The sequence below is a fragment of the Oncorhynchus kisutch genome, linkage group LG4 (assembly GCF_002021735.2).
Source record: "Oncorhynchus kisutch isolate 150728-3 linkage group LG4, Okis_V2, whole genome shotgun sequence".
Classification (NCBI taxonomy): domain Eukaryota; kingdom Metazoa; phylum Chordata; class Actinopteri; order Salmoniformes; family Salmonidae; genus Oncorhynchus; species Oncorhynchus kisutch.
Window position 1 is genome coordinate 28,104,540 of NC_034177.2, and position 18,995 is coordinate 28,123,534.

The window sequence follows — 18,995 nt, forward strand, 5'->3', positions numbered from 1 at the left end:
CTGTTAAACCAGGTGGTGGATAGGCAGGTACTGATAGGATCAGTAAGTCATTTTGCCAGAGGATTAATGTATGGTAATGGAAACACAGGTGACAGTAAATGGAGCGGGACAGACGGATGATGCCATATGGTATTAAGTCTTATTTTCTTACTTCACACATATCACATTGTGTTTAGTCTTTTGCCATAACTGTAGTTCTATCAGATGATGTTTGCCAGTGTGTCACTGTATATTTGTATCTGCCAATTGTAAAGGAATGGACAGAATAGAGTGATTAAGGATATAGGGTGACTTTATTGATATGTACAGTGCTTGTACATTGTGTAATACTGTGACATGTTATTGGGGAGCCAGATGACATGATAGATATCTTTAGTTTACTTATCTGATATCAAATCAAATGTTATTTGTCACATACACATGGTTAGCAGATGTTAATGCGAGTGTAGCGAAATGCTTGTGCTTCTAGTTCCGACAATGCAGTAATAACCAACAAGTAATCTAACTAACAATTCCAAAACTACTGTCTTATACACAGTGTAAGGGGATAAAGAATATGTACATAAGGATATATGAATGAGTGATGGTACAGAGCAGCATAGGCAAGATACAGTAGATGGTATCGAGTACAGTATATACATATGAGATGAGTATGTAAACAAAGTGGCATAGTTAAAGTGGCTAGTGATACATGTATTACATAAGGATGCAGTCGATGATATAGAGTACAGTATATACGTATGCATATGAGATTAATAATGTAGGGTAAGTAACATTATATAAGGTAGCATTGTTTAAAGTGGCTAGTGATATATTTACATCATTTCCCATCAATTCCCATTATTAAAGTGGCTGGAGTTGAGTCAGTGTCAGTGTGTTGGCAGCAGCCACTCAATGTTAGTGGTGGCTGTTTAACAGTCTGATGGCCTTGAGATAGAAGCTGTTATTCAGTCTCTCGGTCCCAGCTTTGATGCACCTGTACTGACCTCGCCTTCTGGATGATAGCGGGGTGAACAGGCAGTGGCTCGGGTGGTTGATGTCCTTGATGATCTTTATGGCCTTCCTGTGACATCGGGTGGTGTAGGTGTCCTGGAGGGCAGGTAGTTTGCCCCCGGTGATCCGTTGTGCAGACCTCACTACCCTCTGGAGAGCCTTACGGTTGTGGGCGGAGCAGTTGCCGTACCAGGCGGTGATACAGCCCGCCAGGATGCTCTCGATTGTGCATCTGTAGAAGTTTGTGAGTGCTTTTGGTGACAAGCCGAATTTCTTCAGCCTCCTGAGGTTGAAGAGGCGCTGCTGCGCCTTCTTCACGATGCTGTCTGCGTGAGTGGACCAATTCAGTTTGTCTGTGATGTGTATGCCGAGGAACTTAAAACTTGCTACCCTCTCCACTACTGTTCCATCGATGTGGATAGGGGGGTGTTCCCTCTGCTGTTTCCTGAAGTCCACAATCATCTCCTTAGTTTTGTTGACGTTGAGTGTGAGGTTATTTTCCTGACACCACACTCCGAGGGCCCTCACCTCCTCCCTGTAGGCCGTCTCGTCGTTGTTGGTAATCAAGCCTACCACTGTTGTGTCGTCCGCAAACTTGATGATTGAGTTGGAGGCGTGCGTGGCCACGCAGTCGTGGGTGAACAAGGAGTACAGGAGAGGGCTCAGAACGCACCCTTGTGGGGCCCCAGTGTTGAGGATCAGCGGGGTGGAGATGTTGTTGCCTACCCTCACCACCTGGGGGCGGCCCGTCAGGAAGTCCAGTACCCAGTTGCACAGGGACGGGGTCGAGACCCAGGGTCTCGAGCTTGATGACGAGCTTGGAGGGTACTATGGTGTTGAATGCCGAGCTGTAGTCGATGAACAGCATTCTCACATAGGTATTCCTCTTGTCCAGATGGGTTAGGGCAGTGTGCAGTGTGGTTGAGATTGCATCGTCTGTGGATCTATTTGGGCGGTAAGAAAATTGGAGTGGGTCTAGGGTGTCAGGTAGGGTGGAGGTGATATGGTCCTTGACTAGTCTCTCAAAGCACTTCATGATGACGTAAGTGAGTGCTACGGGGCGGTAGTCGTTTAGCTCAGTTACCTTAGCTTTCTTGGGAACAGGAACAATGGTGGCCCTCTTGAAGCATGTGGGAACAGCAGACTGGTATAGGGATTGATTGAATATGTCCGTAAACACACCGGCCAGCTGGTCTGCGCATGCTCTGAGGGCGCGGCTGGGGATGCCGTCTGGGCCTGCAGCCTTGCGAGGGTTAACACGTTTAAATGTCTTACTCACCTCGGCTGCAGTGAAGGAGAGTCCGCATGTTTTCGTTGCAGGCCGTGTCAGTGGCACTGTATTGTCCTCAAAGCGGGCAAAAAAGTTATTTAGTCTGCCTGGGAGCAAGACATCCTGGTCCGTGACTGGGCTGGATTTCTCCTTGTTATGACTGTTATGACGGAGTTGTTATACAGCAACACTAACGAAAAAATGTATCTCTAAAATGTAAATATGCATTAATAATATGAACCTATGATGGGTCGAACATGAAACTGTTCAAGTAACATTCCATAGAGGAGACTGTGGTCTAAAGTTTGTTACTGGATCTCATGAATGTTGTTTAACCATTGAGAATTGCACCAATTTTGCATATACTGTAGGACACCAGGGTCAATATATGATTTGAATAGAACATTACAAGTGCTGAAATGATATGGCATCCTGCTCTGCAGGGTTTTAGATGGCAGAGAGACATGTGTGTCCTTCCCACTGTAGACCTGTCTATTGGGGACCTACGCATGCCCTTCAATGAAGAGGTCAAGTACTGTATCCTGGGAATCTCTGTAACCCTCTTCCTGATTGCTATGGGCATTCTGGTGTGGCAGTTATACCGCTACTGCTCACAGGCTCCAAAAGAACCTGGTAAGTTAACTAAATAAGTTATCAGTTGGTTGGTTAAACCATATATGGGTCAAGCACCAACGTACAGTAGAACTGAATGGAATAATAATTTAAGTACTGAACATTCTTTATTGCAAATTCCTATATTTTTTGGGATGCTGCTTTAATTCTCTATTCAATGCAGTGGATGACTTACTTTCATCTGATGGCAAGCCAGCAAAGACAGAAGACCTCTACATGGAAACCCAGAGGCCTAATTTTAAGGTTAGAGCGTTCTATTCCTTGTAACTATTAATTCCTTTGGTTACGCACAAGGAACGCTCTCCCATCTTGTCTTATGTCTACTGATATGGAGAAACAAGCTTCTACTATGATGAATTGCTAACATTCTGTGTGTATCTTTGCAGTCGTGCTGTTCTTGAATGGACGTAAATCAAACAGAGGGCTTATCTCAGTGAGTTGTGGTTTAGAGAACGCACTGAAATAGACAGTATGAACATATCTGTTCCCCAGGTGGAGAAGCTCCATGAAGAGGCACAGAGGTTGAGCCGTTGCCTGTACATGGGCAGCCATGTGGAGCTGCCCGGCCTGGGGAACCAGCTGAAGGGCTCCCTGCGCTTCTCCCTCTACTATGACCAGCTGCAGTCCAGACTGGTGGTCACCGTCCTGGAGGCCCGGGGCCTGCCGGTCAGGGACTTCAGCCGTAGTGTGGACCCCTTTGTGAGGGTTCGGCTGCTATGGGCCAACCATGATAATGAGGAGGAGAAGGAGGAGCAGTCCTCTCCTTCACTGCAGTGTGTGCTCCATGAGTGGCAGTCCCGTATGGTGAAGGACAGCAGCAGCCCTACATTTGGGGACCAGTTCTCCTGCTCTATGGAGGAGGAGGATGTCCCTCACACCACCGTCAGGTTTGAGGTACATAACGTAGTGTTACATTGATTAGCTAATTAAATCAGATAACCAAAATATATTCCTCTTTTCTGCAGGTCAGAGACTTTGATAAGTTCTCCAGGCATGGGTTCTTGGGAGAGGTCAGAGTTTCTCTGTGTGATATGAAAATCTCATACCCTCTTGAAGTACTGGAGGATCTACAGACACCACAAAAGGTGGATGATACACTCTATCTGGACCTACACTCCGCTACGTATTTATTTGGACAGTGAAGCTAAAACATTGATTTTGGCTTTATACTCCAGCATTTTGGATTTGAGATCAAATGTTTATGAGGCGACAGCTCAGAATGTCATCTTCTATTTGAAGGTATTTTCATACATACGTTTTACCGTTTAGAAATGAAAGCACTTTATGTGTCTAGTCCCCCAATTTGAAGTATTTGGACAAATTAACTTATAGTGTGTTATATATATTTGTTATTTTTTGAACCCAACCACTCTTCGGAGGACACATCTTGTTTGTTTGTTTTTTTACAGCTTTTCTGCTACATACACAGTACCATTCAAAGGTTTGGATCCACCTACTCATTCAAGGGTTTTTCTTAATTTGTTTTACTATTTTCTACATTATAGAATAATAGTGAAGACATCAAAACTATGACATAACACATATGAAATCATGTAGTAACTAGAGAAGTGTTAAACAAATCAAAATGCATTTTTGTTTAACACTTTAGGTTACTATATGATTCCATATGTGTTAATTTCATAGTTTTGATGTCTTCACTATTATTCTATAATGTAGAAAATAGTAAAAATTGAGAAAAACCCTTGAATGAGTAGGTGTGTCCAAACTGTTGACTGGTAAGAGTGTGCAAGCTGTCATCAAGGCAATGGGTGGCTACTTTGAATAATCTATTTGTTTAACTCTTTTTTGGTTACCACATGATTCCATATGTGTTATTTCATAGTTATTCTACAATGTAGAAAATAGTCAAAATAAAGAAAAACCCTTGAATGAGTAGGTGTTCTAAAACTTTTGACCGGTAGTGTATTATATTCTTATTTACAATAAAAGTGACTCCAACTTGATGCAATAAATTATTTAGCATTCATTTATATTGGGCAAAACATAATCCGAAACACAAACAACAACAAAAACTGCAAATGCATCTAACAATTTGTAGAGTCACACGTGTGATGTAGTCATTGTGTGCTAGGAATTTGGGATCAAATACTAAACTTTGACTAAATTGAATACACTGTAAGTGAATTGTTCAAAATACTTATGACACCTTGAGATGGGGGGACTAGATACATAAAGTGCTTTCACTTCTAAACAGTAAAACTGATACGTATACAGAAACCCTCAAATTAAAGGTGGCATTCTGTACTGTCGGCTCATGACTTGCCTAGTTAAATAAAGGTTATTTCAATAAAAAATATAAAATGTTTGATCTCAAATCCAAAATGCCTGAGTTTAGAGCCAAATTCGAACTTTTAGCTTCACTGTCCAAATAAATACACAGGGGAGTGAGTGTTCAAATGATATCAAACCTGTCGGTGTACTGTCATGACTTTAGTAATACAGTATTACAATTTCCAGGACATGGTTGGAGAGGTGCTTCTCTCTCTAAAGTACCTCCACACCCTCCAGAGACTGGAGGTGGGTTTGCTGAAGATCAGGGCACTGTCTCAGCAAAGTGAAAAAGACAAAGGTAAATGCCACTTTTCTTGTGTGATAAACTCATTATTGAGCAGAGGTTGCATACTGTTGCGTTGTAGATACAGGTAGGATTGATTGGTGATTGTTTCATTTTTCTAGTTCGGTTGTATGCCAGGATCAGTGTCCTCTGCAACCAGTTCAAGCTGCGGCACCAGAAGTCCACTGCTAAGACCCTGTGTGAAGTGACCGTCTTCAACGAAGTCATGATGTTCACCCTGCCAGACCCACAGATTAGGGCGTGCTGCATTGTGGTCTCTGTGTACGAGATCCATGCAGCCAGGAAGTCATCCAAACGCCTGGTTGGCCAGGTCACCTTTGGAAAGGGAAAGAGGTCAGAGGAGGAACACTGGTGTTTGATGATGCGATCAATTTGTCAGCCAATAGCAAAGTGGCATCCGTTGTTGATCTGAGGTCAGCCAGGCCCCCTACTTTGACTATGTTCTTGTAATGTACAGATGGTTTTCACAAAATCTAAGATGAAACCTCATGCTCTTCCATGTATAGTGACTATGCAGGACAAGCAAATAGAAAGTGTCAACTTACAAGAATTTGGTATCTTGATAGATGAGTGTCTCACCTTTAAACCCCAAGTCGAAGGTCTTGTGAAAAAGCTTAGGCTCAAGTTTAGTTTTTATTTTCATAATAAGTCATGTTTTTCTTTTGAAGTGCGAAAGAGGCTTGTTTCCGATACTTTTGTCCCTGTAATTGATTATGGTGATATCTTGTACATGTATTCCCCTGTGGAGTCATTATGTATGCTGGACACTGTGTACAATGGGGCGCTGAGGTTTATTACTGACTCTAAAGCGCTCACACATCACTGTATCCTCTATATGAGAGTGGGCTGGCCTTCATTAGCTCTTCGGAGATTACATCATTGGTATTTATAAGGCCAAATTGAAACAGCTCCCATTTTTGTCCGACAGACAAATGAAAACTATCGCCTGTGCTCACTTGACTGTGTTTTGGTGATTGTGTCTAGGGCCCGTACGGAGAAAGGGAGAAAAACATTCCAGTTCCAAATTAAAGGAGCTTGTCCCTTTATATTAGTTAAAAGCTAGATTAACACAATAAGGGGAAATTATGGAAAGTTATGGAAAATGAAGTGGGGGGCTGTCAATATTTTGACTCCTAGTTGCACCACACTTTCCCAAATCATCTTGCTGTTAAGTGTGTACATTGGTGTTTTTTAAACTGTAGTTCTTTGTGTTTTACGTTGTAAACGTGTCTGCAACTCTGTGTGCTGCTATTTTGGCCATGTCTCTCATGTAAAAGAGTTTAAATCATCTCAATGAGACCGAACTGGTAAAATAAAGGTAAAATAAAAAATGGAAATGTGTGGAGGACCAGGATTACTAACATTTAGTTTTTCAAGCTATTTCTCAAAATTGATATCACCTCTGTGAAATAGACTATGCTTTACTATTATACAATACTGAAATGTGGATAAATCATAAGTTCCAGCTGCTCACCTGATATGAGCAGTGCCTGATCACCTGTGAATATTAAACACTATATGCAGTAGGACACACAAGCTCACAGAACGGGACTACCGAGTGCTGATGTGCTTAGTGAGTAAAAATCGTCTCTCCTCGGTTGCAACACTCACTACCGAGTTCCAAACGGCCTCTGGAAGCAACTTCAGCACAATAACTGTTCGTCGGGAGCTTCATGAAATGGGTTTCCATGCCCGAGCAGCCACTGACAAGCCTAAGATAACCATGTGCTATGCCAAGAGTCGGCTGGAGGGATGTAAAGCTCGTCGCCTTCAGACTCAGGAGAATTGGAACCATGTTCTCGAGTGATTAATCACACTTCACCATCTGGCAGTCCGACAGACGAATTTAGGTTTGGCGGTTGCCAGGAGCATGCTACCTACCCCAATGCATAGTGCCAACTGTAAAGTTTGGTGGAGGAGGAATAATGGTCTGGGGCTGTTTTTCATCGTTTGGGCTAGGCCCCTTAGTTCCATTGAAGGGAAACATTAACACTACAGCATGCAATGACATTCTAGACGAATCTGTCCTTCCAACTTTGTGGCAACAGTTTGGGGAAGGCCCTTTCTTGTTTTAGCATGACAATGCCCCCGTGCACAAAGCGAGGTCCATACAGAACTTGTTTGTAGAGATCGGTGTGGAAGAACTTGACTGGCCTGCACAGATCCCTGACGTCAACCCCATCAAACACCTTTGGGATGAATTGGAACGCTGACTGCGATCCAGGCCTAATCGCCCAAATCAATGCCCGACCTCACTAATGCTCGTGGCTGAATAGAAGTAAGTCCCCGCAGCAATGTTCCAGCATCTGGTGGAAAGCCTTCCCAGAAGAGTGGAGGCTGTTATAGCAGCAAAGGTTGGACCAACTCCATTTTAATGAAGTGCACAAATATTCTTAATTTATGGTAATTGTTGCATGTCAGCATCACTAGAACCTTGAAGAAATCCATGTTTAGTAAAAACATTCACATATTTATACAGTCTCAGCTCTGAAGTTGGACTCCCACAAGCAGTTCATCCTGGTCTAGCGTGTACCTTTGTTGACCACATGAGGGTGCTCTGCTGTAACTTATTAGTAGTGATGAGCTTCGGCTATTTTCGGTGTGCCAAAAAGTATCGGAATGCCCGTCGACCAGATTGACGCGCTGTCCCCACCCACTATTTAATCATTTTGTAATTTATCTGCAGAAAAACGTTGTTTTAAGCTCTACATGCAGGGGTAGCAGTATGCCATTTAGGGAGCCAAATGAACAGCTCTTTCACCATTCAAAGAGCCATTTGTTCGACCCATCACTACTTATTGGTAATGCTGCTTTCAAGACAACTTGGAACTCGGAAAAAAACGAAGTCAAATTTTGACATCAGTGATTTTCAGATCAGCAAGTCGGAGCTCTATAATAAAAAATAAAAAATATATTTTTATTTTATTTAACTAGGCAAGTCAGTTAAGAACAAATTCTTATTTACAATGACGGCCTACCGAAAGGAAAAAGGCCTCCTACGGGGATTAAAAAATTAAATATAGGACAAAACACACATCATGACAAGAGAGACAACACTACATAAAGAGACCAAAGACAACATAGCAAGGCAGCAACACATGATAGCAGCACAAAACATGGTAAAAACATTGGGCACAGACAACAGCACAAAGGGCAAGAAGGTAGAGAATGCATCACGACTTGGAATTCCGAATTGGGTGATTTCCGAGTTCCCAGTTGTTTTGGATGCGGCATAAAGGCCACATATGTCACACGACTAAGGGTTGTTCTTTTGCACAACGCAACGCAGAGTGCCTGGATATAGTCATTAGCCGTAGTATATTGGCCATATACCACAAACTCCAGAGGTGCCTTATTGCTATTATGAACTGGATAGCAACGTAATTAAAGCAGTAAAGAGAATGTTTGTCATATATGTAGTATCCGGTCTGATATACCACAGCTTTCAGCCAATCAGCATTCAAACCACCCAGTTTATAATCATTCATATATATATATACACACTGTAGCTCAGTGGTTCTATTACTGTACTTTCCCCAGTTTACCAGCTACTGTATGTAGCTGGTAAATAAAGGTGAAGTAAATGATAGATTATTTATTATCTAGTCAGTTCTGTCCACACATGTGTCTATAATGCTAAGACATAACTGTCAACAAGACTCCCATGCCAGACTATACAGCTATGACGGTAGTCTGAGGATATGCAATATTCATAGACATGTCTGGCTTTGCGAGATCCGTCATCACATATTCTATCATGCAGTGTTTGTCCTTGATGTGGCTGTGCTGCAACAATCATGAGGAAAAACTGAAATGTGGCAGCTGAGTCAAACCCCAACCTTACTCAAGACTAGAAAATGAAGAGCAAAGAACAATCAGAACAGAAGAGAGTTCTTTGAGTTCAGACTGCAACCCCAATACATGTGCATCCCCAATCACAAAATGAAACACCACAAAACTTCTCTCAACTCTGTGAGCTGCTGATGTGAGATTAGTAGCAAGCTTGCATCTCACCCTTTCAAGGCCATTCCCAGGCAGTGCCCACCCCTTCTCCAGGGCAATGTGCTGTTAGCTGGCTGATACCCCCCTGCCCACTATCTCCTAATTTGTCTGTCCGTGAACAGAGGCATGAGAAAATAAACCCAGAGACCTTGCAATGGAAGGGGCTTACTGCCATGCCTTTAGAGGGGTGGCAGTCTGCCTGCAATTACTGTCCACACTCTTCATGTTGTACAGCTGTTAGAGAGGGGAGATTCTGTCCAGTCTACTGAGGGGTTTACACAGTGGAATGCACAGTATGAACAGACATAATGCTCTTTAATTGGTCATGCAGCTTTCAATCTCATAGTTCCCTTCTGTTTGAACAATGAAAAGTTGCTCTCGTCACATTTGATTCAGACTGTAGTAAGGTGCAGTTAGAAAAAGTGCAGTTAGTCAGTCATTAGCTGCCCTGCCATTTTGTTTATTGCTCAGTGTGAAATTAGACGTAAACATTTAGCCACTGTTGTTTACCGCTCTACTAAACCTCCTGGGATCTCCCACAGTGAATACAGCTGAGAACTTCTCTTCACCTGTGGCGTTCTCTCATTTATAGAAACGTAAATTGTGTGTAGAAAAACAAAAACGAGGTGTATTTTACAGCTTGGCTTTGAAATGCAAGTATGGGATGTCCTGGTTATAAACAGAACAGTTATTTGCTGCAAGCCACAGCAGAACATGATACTGTATACAGGACTTTCAGGATATACTGTAGGTCAGGTATCACTAATGGGTGAGCAGTCAGCACACTTTACGCTAGACCATTACGTAAGTGACATGCAGCCAATCATCTGCCTAAGAGAAAAATGTCAATTCCATGTGGTGTATGCTTGCTATACATATTCCAAGGTGTATCACATCCGGTCGCGATTCGGAGTCCCATAGAGTGGCGCACAACTGGCCGTCATTATAAATAAGATTTTTTTTCTTAACTGACTTGCCTAGTTAAATAGAAAGATATATTCCCACTGTCAAATGGCTCTGATGAAGTCAATAGAGTGGAATGTTGGGTTACATAGGAAAAGGTTGTGTTTATTTTCCTGAGTTTCAGAGCTAAGCTGTTTGAATTTACCATGTAGGATCATCCATTCTTACTTTTTATTTCATTTCTGAAAACTAACAAACATGACTCCCAACAGGTGGGATATGAGTATTTCTTCTTTGTCAGAAGAAAAGACAATTACTCAAATAGTGACATCGAGTGTGGCACCATCGAAGTTGTGTGAAGTTCGTGTTGCAGCCATCTGACCTCAGCACAGGAAATCCTAACAAAGCAGAGAGGTCTCTTACCCGTCAGCCCCTCCCCCTGACAAATTCCACATTCCATGCGCCATCTCCAGACTTCTAAATTCTAGAAGTTTCCAAGCTCCTGACAGACCTCAAGTTCCTGTGAGGACTACACATCAGTTCTCATTCTCACTGTTGTCCTGTCTGCTCTTATTTTCCCTCCCAGTTGAAATACAATTTACACACATTTGCATCTTTGAGTCAGCGTTAGAGACAAGCCAAAGACCCACCTCCCCCACAATAAAAGCTGTCTTTGGCTCACTACCATGTCTCCCACTCCCCCTGCAGTTGACACAACCTGGCTGTTAGATGGTGACAAGTGAGGGAGTCCACGTAGGCAGTTAGGAGTAACAAATATTAAGTAACTAATGTATAAAACTACAAAGGAAAAATAACCTGTGAAGTGTGAAAGTAGGCATGTGAGGGGTGTGATGGAGATGCATGGATGAAGGTAAAATGTGTGTCAGTGTTAAAGGGTGCATCTAATCAAAAACATACTCAACCAGATCACAAGAAAAGTGCTTGTGGAGAGAGCCAGGACTGGGCACCAGGAACTTGTCTCCTAGTTGATCCCAAACCCAGGTGCAACTTGTCACCCCAACAGCTCCACCTGTCCCCAATCTGCAAATGAAAGCACAAACAGAAGAGGCAGGGAGAGTGAGTGGGCATAATATCCCCCTCCAATAAAAATCAGGGACTAAGGACTAGATAACAAAACTCACACAAATACAACTGATCAATAACCATTACTAATAAAGGTTCAGACAAAATTCTATACAAACCATAAAAGGTAAGAGGCCCACCGGATGCCCATGACACCAACCCAACCAAATCGACTGACCCCATCCAACCACGGTACCTGGAAGCAACAATTTAAGAGAAAGAAATGGAGAACGAGAGACAGGAGAGCAGAAGCCAGAGCAACAGGAAGGACAAGATAAAAACCTGTACAGACCACCAACTGAAAACCACACCACAACAAAGGCATCCGAAGATCTATTAAATCGGTTCACACGTTGTACATCCAAATGGAACGCCTGGAGGAACAAACCAGCGCATAATCCTGCGATTTGGGGAAAGCATGGTGTGCAGGAAAAAGGTTGTGGTCAGTGTAAACCACAATAGGGACCACACCTGACCCCACGTCGCTCCCAAATGTCACTATAAACAACCACATCTAAACAGCACAGCCTTCAAGGCCAGCGATTACCCTATTCATAAGACTCTGAAACATAGCAGGAGCGTTGTGTAGGCCAAAACTCATGACAGTATGGGAGAAAAGACATGGAGAAATAAAAGCTAATATTTCACAAGCTCTTGATGACAAAGGCACCTGCCAGTAACCATTCAGTAAATCAAACTTGCTGACAAACCGGGCAGCACCAACCTGATCAACACAATCTTCCAGCCATGGGACTAAGTAACAGTCAGGTTGTCACACTATTAACCTTCTGGTAGTCAGTGCAAAATCAAAGAGAACCATCTGGCTTGTTCACCAAGAAACACAGGGAGGCCCACCTGGAGAATGGTACAGCGATTTCATTAACAGGCATGTACTTCATCTGAGTCCAGGTGACATAGGGTCTCCAATGACACACAATAAAAACATTTAATGGGGAAAGCATCCCCAAAATCAATATCATGCACTGCCAAACGTGTATGAGAAGGTGTCAGCAAACAGACTGAAAATCAGTTAACTCTGCTTGTCAATTAGACAGGTGACCCATCAACTTACAACGCAAAATACCATCAGGGCCTGGTACCCCCTCTTCACACAGCCACTGTATGTGAAGGTGGAGTGGCTGACCTCAGATCAGATTCCACCAAAAGAACAGGACTAACCACATCAGTTTTAGCACAGTTCTGATTTAGCCAATTCAGAAGACAAACAAGCATAATCGGGCTTCAACAAATTGACATGGAAGAGCTGATTCACCTTTCTGTGTTCAGGGGTAGCAATCAGAGTTAGATCGGACAATTGGCGAAACACAGTGTATGGGCTGCTGAATTTGGCCTGAAAAGGAGAAGTGAAAATGGGCAGCAGGGCCAGAACCTGGTCCCCTGGACCAAATTGTCACGGCTCAGGTACTACACTTTCAATTAAGATGTTTTTTTATCCTGATTTTTTTCAGTAAATTTAGGAAATAACCGGAGAATACCAGCAATATCAAAAGGTGGAGAATGACCTAGGGAAGAACTTCCCATTGGGGAGCTTGAATAGTCATACTCAAAATAATATTCACCTGAAAGCTTGCCTTCTGACAAGTTCTAACCGCTGATGTTGCTACAGTTTAGCTTGTTCCAATCCCGCTACAACCTTCCCAAATCAAGTTATTTTTGCTTTATCAACCTTTCCAGATCTTTGTCATGATTTAGCTGCAATAAAAGTAACTAATTTTTCTGCTCAAACCAGTACACAATTGGTACATCCAATATAGCTGGACTAGGTTAACTCAATTCTGCCTTCAAAATACCAGCGGAAAGCAAATTAGCTGGCAGAATTGACTTCACTGTATCGGCAGGTTGGCAGGGTAGCCTAGTGGTTAGAGCGTTGGACTAGTAACTGGAAGGTTGCAAGTTCAAATCCCCCCTTACGTATTATGTAAGTTCCCCCAAATCCTATAGCTAAACCTAGTTGTCGGTGGCATTGCTGCGGGTATTGTTGCACTAGCGGGCACAAAGGAGGAACCAGCTCGCTGGTAACCCCAAACCACAGATCTGCTCCCGAGACAACTGCTCTGTCCACGATCACCACACAAAAACAACAAATGACGCACAATGTTCTCCCAGTGGGGAAACACCACTATACCTAACCGGGGGAAAGACCATAGCGCTGATTAGTTGGCCATGATGGAATGAGGGACAGATTGGGAATTTAGCCAGGACACCAGGGTTAACACCCCTACTTTTATAAAAAGTGCCATAAGTGCCATCGGTAAACCCTAGACACTGTTGTGCATGAAAAGCCCAGGAGGACGACCATTTCTGAGATACTGGAACCGGCGCCCCTGGCACCAATGATCATAGTCGCTTAGGTCACTCGTTTGCCCATTCTAACGTTCAATCGAACAGTAACTGAATGCCTTGATGCCTGTCTGCCTGCTTTATATAGCAAGCCACGCCCTTGTGACTCACTAACTGTAGGATCTAATGATTTTCGGGAACAGGGTGGTGTACCTAATAAACAGGCCACTGAGTGCATGTCACCATTTGAACGTGATCCATTAACCTGCCCCCAGAAAGTGTATGGTAACACTTTATTTTGTCCACTGTTCTGTAAATGTCCCGCAAAATCGTTCCCTTGTCACGCATTTGGGCTTTTTAGATGTGGTCACCCTGGTGGAATTTCACCGGTGGAAACATTGCTACTGCGACATGTTAACACCATCTTTTCACATGTGAGGAGAAAAACATATTTTAACCCCAAATGTGAATCTGCAATTTCACATATGAAAGTGAGATTTTCACATATGGCATTTTCTTCCATGTGAATCTGCAAATTTGATTTTCACATGATTGATTTTCATGTGAACATGCAATTCCACATGTACAACATTTGATTTTCATGTAAAACTGCAATTTACATGTTAGGTGAAAACATGTTTTTATCCTCACATGTGAATAGTTGGTGTTAACATGTGAACTCAAAGTAATACATGTGAAAATATAGTTTCAAATGTGAAATTTCACATCAACATGTGAAAACTGCTTGGAAATGTGATTTTCATATGTGAAACTGCAAATGTGACATGTCTTTTTGTAAGAGCATTCACACAGACTAATATTATTTCTCGAATCAGGTGTGTGCACTGAAATAATTTACTGCTTCATGTTTTCAATAATATGTTGTAAAATATTTTCATTGAATCCAGATGCAAGAATACACATTTTCTCTTTGCTGTAGTATTTATACAATGCAGTAGAAGGTACAGTAAATGTATGCACTTGCAATAGTGGTACATTTACAAAGCACTTAACCCGTACTATTTTATACAGTACATCGTTTCTTCTTTTATAGTATTTGCATACCTGTATAGCTAAGCAAGGCTAAATGTTTGCACAAAATAGAGTAGTTGGGTTCCTTTCACAGCATAAACAAATTTGGACACTCAACTCAACTATCTATAAGTATACAATATACATTATCAACAATATTCAGTGTAATGTAGAGGAGCTCCTTCTTACCATGTTTGATAATCAATTACATGTACATTTTATTTGATCACTGTATTGGATGGCAAGACATGAAATACACCAAGGATGTACTCAGAAATTTGAATGTGACACTGTCAATTACATTTGAAAACAGTTGGGTCAATTCTTATTTTGTCTCAAACGAATAATATAGCATGAAAGAGAGGTGTAAGGTATATACAAATATATACATATACATGAGAATGGAATGTAGTTGATCACACAATTCTGTAGGAGGTGTGGAGAAAACAGGAGTGAGACATATTTCATAGGAAAGAGACAACTTTCTTATTATGAAAAATACTTATTTCATTTGAGGAAAAAATAGAAAAAGTTTATCTTAAAAAATAAACTGGGTCAGGAAAGTGCCACTAACCTCGTCCCTAGGCTAATTGCATCCAAGCATTGGGAAGAAGTGACGAAAAAAAGTGACACTGACATTATACATAACGATGACATTTCAAAGTGAAGGCTCATAACGGTCTCAATAACATTGTAACAAGATGAAATAAACATTTTTACATAAAACAAATATGATGAAATACAGAATACAAATACATATATAAAACATCAATAATTCTCACAGTTCGGTTATGAATTGGAAAAAAAGTCAAGTAAATATTTCCAGTTCCCAAACATATTCTAAAGATATCATTATAAACATTCAAAACCTCTACATGAGGATTTTTGTAACACCTTGCTAAGAGTTCTTCTCACAACTTCATCTACAACTGCTTAACCCAGCTGAATAGCAAGCCTTGCTGCTTGCCATTTCCTTACCAATGTATTATCCAATGTGTTCTTGATGAATATATCTGTATAAATATCATTACTGGTTCAATGACATATTCAGAGCTGAAACCATTTCTGGGGACTGTGTAAAGTAAGAGTAAGTACAGAGTAGAGTTGTGAGGTTACCTTCGCTAGTGTATTTCAGGTCACATTTTGCACATTATATTCACAGTACTGCAGGTAGAAAAAAATGCTGTTGGCCAGGGATGCTCCCATCTCATTGGCGGTTCTAGATATTTCCATATACAAGTCATTTTAGAGGAATTTCAGTTGATAAAGAATGGAGGAAAACTGAGTATGGATGCAAAGAACCAAACATAATCAATTGAAGTTGAGACACTGAGTCAACATGGCCATTTGGCTTATCACAGTTAGGTCACAGATTACTGGCTTTTCAATTAGCAAGGGTCATTGAGACTTCCTTTCTTTTCCACTATCCCAGTACATTTCCAAACAGTAATAGACTTCCCAGAGATGTAACTCAGACCTCCTTTCAGAATGAAGATTTTTATCCCGTCTTAATCTTTCTGATATTTTGTTGAAAAGACAAGCCAAGAACCAACTGTGCCCTGTGAGTATGTGTAATATTAGGAGCTTAATATTGTGTAAATACTGAGCAGCAATGCATGGGGCATAATTTAACACCAAACCAGATATTCATGGTTTCACTTTGGTCCATGCAATAACAACTGTAGTGAGCATTTCATTCCCAAAGCAGGGGGTCACCATTAAGCATGGCCCTACACCCTGTCTGCATTCATTTCAGGTAAAGCAATATTAATCCATTCATCTTCCACCTCCTTGTTACTATATGTGGTCCCTCACTTAGACACCCAGGCTCCGCTTCTGCTCAAAGTATGCATCAAACCTGGCCATGGCATACTCCTGTGGACAGACAGAGGAAAGAAAAATATTGGAACATTTGCACAGAATGGATTTCAGACAATAGATAAAGAGAAAGAAAAGGTATGTATACTGTATATAGTTCAGCATAGAAAGGAACTATAACATAAATAATCATTCTCAGACACATTCCCAGTGGTTATCAGGTTGCCCTGACCATGGAAAATACTTGTGTATAGTTTCAGAGTAATCTGTGAGACAAAACATGGCAAGGAACACACTGGTCTTAGAATCTTAATTTGACCAGTATTGTCATAGCTAAATAAGCCTGCAGCAACAGGATAAGAAGGTTTAGTCCATAATGTGGCATGATTGGTGGTTAGGCTATTAGCTGGACAATAGTAGGATATATGAAAAGTCAATACTTTTAATATAACCGTATATAAAGCTCATCTAAATATCCTGTCTTAAAGATGTAGGATCTTAATTTGAAACAGTTTGCTACAGCAGGAAAATAATTCTGGAGCAACAGGAAATTATTATGTGGATTCTAATTATTGGACATTTTTTGTAGGGGTTGATACATTTATTATTAGGACAAATCAAGTCAGACATTCCTTTTAAACCTCAAATACAACACACATTTGCATTTCCTGCTGTGCTGGGAAATTCTCAGCAACAAAAGAGTGATCAAATTAAGATTCTACATCTGTATATAACATACACCACTGGGAAAAACTGGTTGAATCGATGTTGTTTCCATGTCAACAAAAAAATTCTATGTGATAATGTTGAATCACCGTGGAAAACTGATTGGGTTTGAAAAAAAGTAATCAACGTAAGGGAACTTAGGGAGAATGGCTGTTTTGTTTATATCACAAATACAAATGCTTAAAACAAAAGCATGACAACCAGATAATGGACACCTACCATGTACCCAAACTCAATGGTGGAGATTCTCGCCTGAATCATCGACCACAGACCCCAGAAGAAGTGCGAAGCCAGAGCAAACCTGTGTAATTACCAACAGGTAAATGTTTCAATAAAACCGTGGACAAGCACATTGACAGTATGGTCCATTAAACATACAGCTGGGTGAACTGAGCAAACCTTTGGTCCACAGCAACGGCCACATGGAAATATGCTATTTCATCACTACTGGACTGATTCCAGGGTTTAATTTCCCAGGGAGCATTTTATAGTAACCAAGAGGCCCAGTCTTAAGGGTTCATTATTGTTATGATTTACTGCTGCTCTCTCAACAGGAGGCCATTATATGTACTAAACCACAAGTATCCTCAGATTTGAAAAAAACAACAACAAAAAAACAGTAAGTCAACTTGTCCTCATATGTCCTGTGTGGTTCAGTTGGCAAAGCACAGTGTTTGTAATGCTTGGGTTGTGGGTTTGATTCCCATGTGAGACCAGTACAAAAAATGTATGCACTCATAAGACACCCTGGATAAGAGCATCCGCTAAAATAAAAAATAAAAATAATGACTCATGACTCATGAGGTGTAAATACTGTGTGTCTGAGACACAGTGCCCCACATTCAAGAGGAATGCCTTGGGGCCCTTACCTGTTGACTTCCACAAACAGCTCCTCTTTGAGTTTAATCTGATCTTCAGTGCTCAGATTCTGAAATCCCTGGTCAGTCTCTGACAGGTAGCTTCCAATGAAATGCAGCTGCAAAGAGAAACATCAAGGTTATTAGATGGCTTTTGCCTAAAAATTCAGATTCAGAGGACAAAAAGCCTTCATTTTGTCATCCTTACTCACCTGTTGGGCTTTAGTGGGATAATTCTTTGAGTTGACATGGAAAAATGGGAACTTGTCATTTGTGTAGTCATACATCCATTCACAGAAGTGGTTTCCTATGTCGAATCCCCTGAAAGCACAAAATATGGAGAGAAAAAAACAACATTAACAATGACATCACATTGGTCACGTCAGCAGTCCTGTCTGTAACACCAGATATTTTATAAGCTTATTTTCAAGCTGGTGCGGAAAGCCCACAGGGTCGGAGTAACAAATCATAGGCCCAGGGGCTTTGGTTTTTTATTAATCAATTACACAACCATGGCAGTGCCCCCCAGTTACCCACGTGGGCCCCCTAAATCCTCTCCTCCACAATCTGATGATTAGTATAGCGGAAGTAGACTATCTACACTCATTGATAATGGGTTCCTGTGGTTGGAGGTTGCAGTAAAAAAAAAAAAATCTCTGCATCAAGGGCCCCCATAGGTATTGGGCCCCAGCCCCTGTATTATTCAGGCCCTGACAGCCCAGTACATCACTGGTACTCCCTGTATATACAGTGCCTACAGAAAGTATTCAGACCCATTTAC

The 18,995-nt window shown here is 41.5% G+C and overlaps 2 protein-coding genes across 5 annotated transcripts in view; one reads left to right on the forward strand and one right to left on the reverse strand.

Moving 5' to 3' along the window:
- LOC109888840 (synaptotagmin 1) lies at positions 1-6,833 on the forward strand. Of its 3 annotated transcripts, none has more exons than XM_031822759.1 (7): positions 1-129; positions 2,750-2,896; positions 3,060-3,139; positions 3,389-3,790; positions 3,862-3,981; positions 5,375-5,486; positions 5,594-6,833. In XM_031822759.1, the coding sequence occupies exons 1-7, from the start codon at positions 99-101 to the stop codon at positions 5,902-5,904; spliced, it is 1,203 nt and encodes a 400-aa protein (XP_031678619.1). In that variant the 5' UTR covers positions 1-98; the 3' UTR covers positions 5,905-6,833. The 3 variants fall into 3 exon arrangements, with proteins under 3 accessions (XP_031678619.1, XP_031678618.1, XP_031678620.1); XM_031822758.1 differs by having other exon boundaries at positions 17-129; positions 2,707-2,896; XM_031822760.1 differs by having other exon boundaries at positions 48-129; positions 2,715-2,896.
- A 7,828-nt stretch (positions 6,834-14,661) lies between these two features.
- Positions 14,662-18,995, reverse strand: part of LOC109889341 (choline kinase alpha) — a 32,044-nt gene continuing 27,710 nt past the window's right edge. For both annotated transcript variants that reach the window (XM_020480702.2, XM_020480701.2), the window contains 4 exons: positions 18,427-18,535; positions 18,227-18,333; positions 17,577-17,658; positions 14,662-16,688 (listed from right to left, as the gene is read on the reverse strand). In XM_020480702.2, coding sequence (XP_020336291.1) covers positions 16,629-16,688; positions 17,577-17,658; positions 18,227-18,333; positions 18,427-18,535 — 358 coding nt within the window. In that variant the 3' untranslated portion in view covers positions 14,662-16,628. The remainder of the gene's footprint in view (positions 16,689-17,576; positions 17,659-18,226; positions 18,334-18,426; positions 18,536-18,995) is intronic.

Excerpts from the sequence above, each read along its gene's own strand:
- LOC109888840 (XM_031822758.1), top strand. Across the intron at positions 3,982-5,374 it reads ATCTACAGACACCACAAAAG|GACATGGTTGGAGAGGTGCT; the intron begins GTGGATGATACA and ends TACAATTTCCAG. Across the intron at positions 5,487-5,593 it reads GCAAAGTGAAAAAGACAAAG|TTCGGTTGTATGCCAGGATC; the intron begins GTAAATGCCACT and ends TCATTTTTCTAG.